At 41.1% G+C, this 7,188-nt stretch overlaps 1 protein-coding gene across 1 annotated transcript; it reads left to right on the forward strand.

The window, feature by feature from the left end:
- The first annotated feature begins 2,946 nt into the window (after nt 1-2,946).
- Nucleotides 2,947-6,750, forward strand: LOC148773035 (odorant-binding protein-like). Its single transcript, XM_088834386.1, has 6 exons — nt 2,947-3,027; nt 3,464-3,603; nt 4,463-4,533; nt 5,310-5,420; nt 6,435-6,533; nt 6,743-6,750. The coding sequence occupies exons 1-6, from the start codon at nt 2,947-2,949 to the stop codon at nt 6,748-6,750; spliced, it is 510 nt and encodes a 169-aa protein (XP_088690512.1).
- Nucleotides 6,751-7,188: the final 438 nt, after the last annotated feature.

The raw sequence follows: 7,188 nt of genomic DNA on the forward strand, positions 1-7,188 counted from the left end.
AAGGCAGAGGCACCAGAGATCAAATTGCCAACATCCGCTGGATCATGGAGAAAGCAAGAGAGTTTCAGAAAAACATCTATCTGCTTCATTGACTATGCCAAAGCCTTTTACTGTGTGGATCACAATCAACTTTGGAACATTCTGAAAGAGATGGGAATCCCAGACCACCTGACCTGCCTCTTGAGAAACCTGTATGCAGGTCAGGAAGCAACAGTTAGAACTGGACATGGAACAACAGACTGGTTCCAAATAGGAAAAGGTGTACGTCAAGGTTGTATATTGTCACCTTGCTTCTTTAACTTATATGCAGAGTACATCATGAGGAACGCTGGGCTGGAAGAAGCACAAGCTGGAATCAAGATTGCTGGGAGAAATATCAATAACCTCAGATATGCAGATGACATTACCCTTATGGCAGAAAGTGAAGAGGAACTCAAAAGCCTCTTGATGAAAGTGAAAGAGGAGAGTGAAAAGGTTGGCTTGAAGCTCAACATTCAGAAAACAAAGATCATGGCATCTGGTCCCATCACTTCATGGGAAATAGATGGAAAAACAGTGGAAACAGTGTCAGACTTTATTTTTTGGGGCTCCAAAATCACTGCAGATGCTGATTGCAGCCATGAAATCAAAAGACGCTTGCTCCTTGGAAGGAAAGTTATGACCAACCTTGATAGTATATTAAAAAGCAGAGACATTACTTTGCCAACCAAGGTCCGTCTAGTCAAGGCAATGGTTTTTCCCGTGGTCATGTATGGATGTGAGAGTTAGACTGTGAAGAAAGCTGATCGTTGAAGAATCGATGCTTTTGAACTGTGGTGTTGGAGAAGACTCCTGAGAGTCCCTTGGTCTGCAAGGAGATCCAACCAGTCCATTCTAAAGGAGATCAATCCTGGATGTTCATTGGAGGGACTGATGCTAAAGCTGAAACTGCAATACTTTGGCCACCTCATGCGACGAGTTGACTCACTGGAAAAGACTCTGATGCTGGGAAAGGTTGGGGGCGGGAGGAGAAGGGGACGACGGAGAATGGGATGGCTGGATGGCATCACCGACTCTGTGGACATGAGTTTGAGTGTACTCCAGGAGTTGGTGATGGACAGGGAGGCCTGGCGTGCTGTGCTTCATGGGGTCGCGGAGAGTCGGACATGACTGAGTGACTGAACTGAACTGAACTGAGTTAAATTCACCCATTCCAGTTCATTTTAGTTCACTGATTCATAGAATGTCTATGTTCACTCTTACCATGTCCTTTTTGACCACTTACAATTTACCTTGATTCATGGACCTATGCAATATTGCTCTTTACAGCATCGGACCTGCTTCTTTCACCAGTCAGATCCACAACTGCGTATTGTTTTTACCAGACCAGCTGACCTGCTTCTTGAGAAACCTGTATGCAGGTCAGGAAGCAACAGTTAGAACTGGACATGGAACAACAGACTGGTTCCAAATAGGAAAAGGAGTACCTCCTTTCAGTGATCATGAATTGTCACCATGCTTATTTAACTTATATGCAGAGTATATCACGAGGAACTCTGGGCTAGAAGATGCAGAAGCTGGAATCAAGATTGCCGGGAGAAATATCAGTAACCTCAGATATGTAGATCACACCACCCTTATGGAAGAAAGAGAAGAGGAACTCAAAGGCCTCTTGATGAAAGTGAAAGAGGAGAGTGAAAATGTTGGCTTGAAGCTCAACATTGAGAAAACTAAGATCATGGCATCTGGTCCCATCACTTCATGGGAAATAGATGGGGAAACACAGGAAGCAGTGTCAGACTTTATTTTTCTGGGCTCCAAAATCACTGCACATGCTGATTGCAGCCATGAAATTAAAAGATGCTTACTCCTCGGAAGGAAAGTTATGACCAACCTAGATAGTATATTAAAAAGCAGAGACATTAGTTTGCCAACCAAGGTCCCTCTAGTTAAGACTATGGTTTTTCCAGTGGTCATGTATGGATGTGAGAGTTGGACTGTGAGGAAAGCTGATCACTGAAGAATTGACGCTTTTGAACTGTGGTGTTGGAGAAGACTCTTGAGAGTCCCTTGGACAGCCAGGAGATCCAACCAGTCCATGCTAAAGGCAATCGGTCCTGGGTGTTCATTGGAAGGACTGATGCTAAAGCTGAAGCTCCAATACTTTGGCCACCTCAAGCGATGAGTTGACTCACTAGAAAAGACCCTGATCCTTGGAGGGATTGGGGGCATGAGGAGAAGGGTACGACAGAGAATGAGATGGCTGGATGGCATCATCGACTCGATGGAGGTGGGTTTGAGTGATCTCCGGGAGTTGTTATGGACAGGGAGGCCTGACGCGCTGTGATTCATGGGGTTGCAAAGAGTCGGACACGACTGAGTGACTGAACTGACCTCTTAGTTACAAAGACAATAGATCCCACTGAGGGGCAAGAGGAGGTGGTGTACACTTGGTTCTAATGTGATCGTCACCTCAGGGAAATAGGAGGATTTCCAAAGGTCTCTTAGGAAATCATTTTACCCTGACTAATCCACACAGTCAATCTTTACTTTTAGAAAATAAATTGCAAACTATCTCCTAAATGTTAAGGAAATAATACAGGAGTTGGGGATATGTACCTTGGACAGTGTATCCCAGTTTGATATCAGGATACAAAGGAAAATAAATATTCCTGATCTTGAAATATCACATGTGTTTTGTGATTTCTCATTCACTCTAAAGGTCAAACGTCCAGATTCCCTCAAGCTTCCCCTAAAACAATCGTCAAGATAAAAATGACAAAAACACATGAAAGATGATTCCTGCCAAATAGGATACTGAAAATGTCTTCTGTGTAACCTTGGTCTTAGGAGGAACAACCATTAGTTCACGGTCATAATGATCGTATAAAAAGTGGCAACTCACAACCTTTCCAGCTACTGGGACAGCCTCAGCCTTGACCAAAGAAAGACTGCGGGAACGTCAAAATGAACGTCCTGTTCCTGAGTTTACTCCTTGGTGTAGCTTGTGTCGCCCAAGAAGAGGAAGCTCAGCCAAGTCTCTCAGAGGTAGCAGGGATGGTCTGATCTGGGAGCAGGTCTTGGGTGTGTGTTTGTGTGTTCCTTTTGTGGTTTTGTTAGGTGGATCCATGAGCTGAGCCATCTCCCTCCAACTCAACACTGCTCCATTTATTGGCTCTATACCTGCTCGAATTGGTCTCTGTATCATCTTTACTGTGTATTAGTTGCCTCTTCATTTTTCCTGCTCTTGTAACATAGAAAGAGGGTCCGTGAAACAGCTGTTGGAGTTCTTGCATTTGACACCAGAGCTCAAGCTATCTCAGAGAAATCTCAATTCCTTTTTTTACTCTGACTTCAGTTTTACATTATTGTCAATTTTGATAACGTCTCTGATTTGCACAAGTGATGGTAAACTCATGACCGATGATGTTGGATGAAATAAAAAGACAAGGGCTACACGTTTGAAGGGGAATTTTGCTGTTAGCTTTCAGGGCAATGGAGAACCGCATACATTGCATCCAGCAACCTGGAGAAGATCAAGCCCAACGGGCCATTCAGGGTTTACCTCCACAAACTTCTGTTTGATGATGAACAGGGCACAGTAGACTTCTACTTTTATGTCAGGTAAGTAAATATCACCCAGAAGGAAAACACAGGTAAACCCTGAACCTCCAGGAGAGTGTGTCTTCCCCATGTGCAGAGAACTTTCTAGATGATGTTGGCAGCATGACGCCCTGAGTTGTGGGGCTGAGAAGTGTCTCTGAACTGTCAAGGGGATTTCCCCTGTGAGCCTCCAGGGAATGTCCTGGAGCCTGCCTGAAAGAAGGCCCCAGAATCTCCACTGCCATCAATTCATTATAGGCATGAGGGACACAGATATAATATCCTTATGTGAAATAGGCATATCGTGTAACCTGTGTGTTTCCTTGTGTGTGTGTGTGTGTGTGTGTGTGTATGTCTCAACATTCATGTCTTCTGGGGGTTAATCCTCTTAATGACACTGTGATGGAAAAAGGATATTGGTTTTGATAAAATTTTAAAAAATATTTTCCTATGTTTGTGATTCTTTTCCCCTATAATATTATTTAATGAATCATTGCCAGGGTTTTGAGAACCCCAAGGTGTGTCATGATGGCCACAACTCACTGTTTGCATGAAGTATTTTTTTAAAAACAGGTACACTTTTATTTTCCTAAAATTCTAGATTCTTCCATATTTGGCTTTGAACATGATTTATTTTGTATTTGTAATTTATCTTTGGCACTATAGCTCTGATTTAATAGACAAGCCTTCCTTGACTCTCAACAGTGACTTGTCCTTACAGATAATGTTTCTTCCCTTTTCAAGGTCACATTGTTACAGACTCTAAGCTTACACGCCATAGTTAATCTTTGAGGAGAAGCAAAGAAAATCCTAATCTTATATCAAAATTTTTTATGACTTTAATCAACCTGCTTGAATGTGTTTTGTTTTTTTTTTTAAGACACAAGGGAAAATGGGACTATAAACACACCACGGGAATAAAGCAAGATGATGGCACTTATGCTGTAGACTGTAAGTATGAGTGTTTCACTGGTCAGAGTATGCTTGGGTAGAAATCTTGGCACAACTTCCTTCAGAAATCCCACACAGCTGAATGTTACTGCTACGAACAATCAGAGGGCTGAGCAGCCTCTAGTCCCTAAGATCTCCAATCAGTTTATTTTTTCATGAGACAAGGGTTCAAACGCACAGCCTGGGGGTCTCCACCCAGTTATGAGTGTCACCCAGTTATTAGTGTCACCCAGTTATATAGCGTGTGGAGACCTGTATTTCATATGGTTCGCACAGATAATTTGCAACAGCCTTTTGAACTGACATCGCAAGAGACTAAGTTTTGCACATCAGTATCATTCACTTTAAAAAATCAATATTAAAATATCTAATCCACTCAAGGCGCAATGAATGAACTTAAATCCAAATAAATTATCCTGAGTTCAAACATAAAGTCAGCTTCTGTTGAAAGCCATGGGGATGCTGGCCAACATATATATCCCTAGGTTCTTTAATAACAGCCCCAAAATATATTCCTAATATTACATGGTCCTACATGGTACGTATTTCACTACAATTTAAGTGTATCCAATCAAGTGCATGAAAATTTGGGAATGGAAAACTTTTGCCTGCTTTACTTGCTGTCATAACAACCATTGCATTTGGCCCACCCACGGAGCGAGACACACATCAGTATAGCATATACTGGTGCTGCTACCCTCAAAATGTCACAGTATATTCAACCGACAGTAAATTAAGACAAGGTTATATATATATGCCTTTTCTCTCTCTCACAGATGAGGGTAAAAATGTATTTGAAGTTGCTTATGCATCCAAACACGTCCTGGTAGCACATAACAACAACGTGGATGAACATGGCAAGAAGACAGTACTGACTGGAATATTTGGTTCGTATGACATCCTCCTATCCACACTGGCAAGATCATGTAACATTTCCATCCTCACTATTTTCATCCATAAAGTCATTGTATGGTGACAATTTCCATTGCTCAGTCTACAGGACCTAGGTCTTTTTGTTAATGGAATTAAGGAATCTGGAAAGTAATCTACCAAGAAAGAGGAGCTCATAGGGTAGAGGTGGTCAGATCATCAGAAATTTCAAAATTATCCGACCTGTGGTAATTTAAAGATAAGCTGAGTTTCACTAAATATGCATTTTTTTTTTAATTTTAATGGGAGGAAAATTAAAATGTTCCATTGGTGTCTACTTTTCTTTTCTTTTTTCCCAACAGCTAAGTTTATTTCAAGCCATGGCTATAATGAGGCGACTCTCAATTGCTTCAACTGATACCAGTTTCACAGTTCACTCAAAGTCTTGGAACAGAAACTTGCATAATAAATATTCACCCCCTTCAATTTTTCAAACCATTGTTTTTGTGAACAATGACATCATCCCCAAAACCATATAGAAGCACTGAGGAGTGTGAATACCATTGGAACAGCATGGGTCTATCAGAGACAATTTACTAGTGAGAACAGTGGGCTAATTTAACAACAACAAAAAAAAATCATCTCCCAATATCATGTGTGATGTAGTGAGCATATCTGTCTCAGGGTAGAACCCTGTTTCCTATTTATTTGGGGCCAGAACAAGACAGGAGTGGCAGGTACATAAACTAGGAATTTGATAAAGAAGGAAGGAGGTTCCATAGTGTGATGGATGGAGTCCAAAATCCATGGAGCTCCTGTGGTTCCTGCTGCCTATGTTAGTTACAGAGTTGGACGGGGAATAATTCTTAAGACAGACAGAAGACAACTGTGTCGGGGAAAATGGAAACTGTTTGAGGCTTAATGGTAACAAGTGAACATCTGACTTGCACACTCAACTTCTTGTTCTGTATTCAGAAATTTCTCTGGGATCTAAGAGGCAAAAATTCTGTTTTCTGCATGGTACTTTTCAGTTAAACCAAATATTGAAGCGGAAGGCTTGCAGAAGTTCAAGGAGCTGACAGAAAAGGAAGGGATTGATGAGAAAAATATCGTGAATTTCATCGAAAGTGGTAATGGAATTATACTTTTCCCAAAATGTATCATTCACCCAATTGTTAAATATATTATTAGGAAACAAATCAATTTATTTAAATTTTCTTTCTCTATAAATAACATTTTATACAATCTCTTACTTAAAATCGGAAGAAAAAGCCCTGGAAATTCTGGGGAATGGTAGTAATCTTGTGCAATGTTTTTCTGTCCTTTTCATTTTGCCCAGATGACTAGCTTCCCTGAGGAAAGCTACGAACTTCAAAACATCCTGAGTATAAGTGAAAAACGTCTCTTACTACTGCTGTTCCCATTAAATAACTCAAAAGGAAACATGGTGATTTCATATCTGCCAAATTTTGTAGGTAATGGTTTTTTGTCCCATCAGCTTACATTCTATAACTAGAGAACATGGTTACATTAAGTTATTTCTCTTCTCCTGAGCCATATTAAATTGTAAATTTGTTGGTTGATTAATACTGAGTATCTTTGGTGAGAGAGCCTTATCCTGCAGGATTCATGCAGACCAAAGTCGTCCCAGAGAAGCCCAAATGGCCACAAGCTGGTAGAAACCAATCCATCAGTCCTGACTTCATGGCTGTCCACACACATTCCTCCTCTAGGAGAACTGGATTAAATAGAGCTTGTCGTTCCTGCAACACCAGTGTTTCATGA

The sequence above is a fragment of the Moschus berezovskii genome, chromosome Y (genome assembly GCF_049115385.1).
Source record: "Moschus berezovskii isolate FMDL1 chromosome Y, NW_MosBer_1.0, whole genome shotgun sequence".
NCBI lineage: Eukaryota > Metazoa > Chordata > Mammalia > Artiodactyla > Moschidae > Moschus > Moschus berezovskii.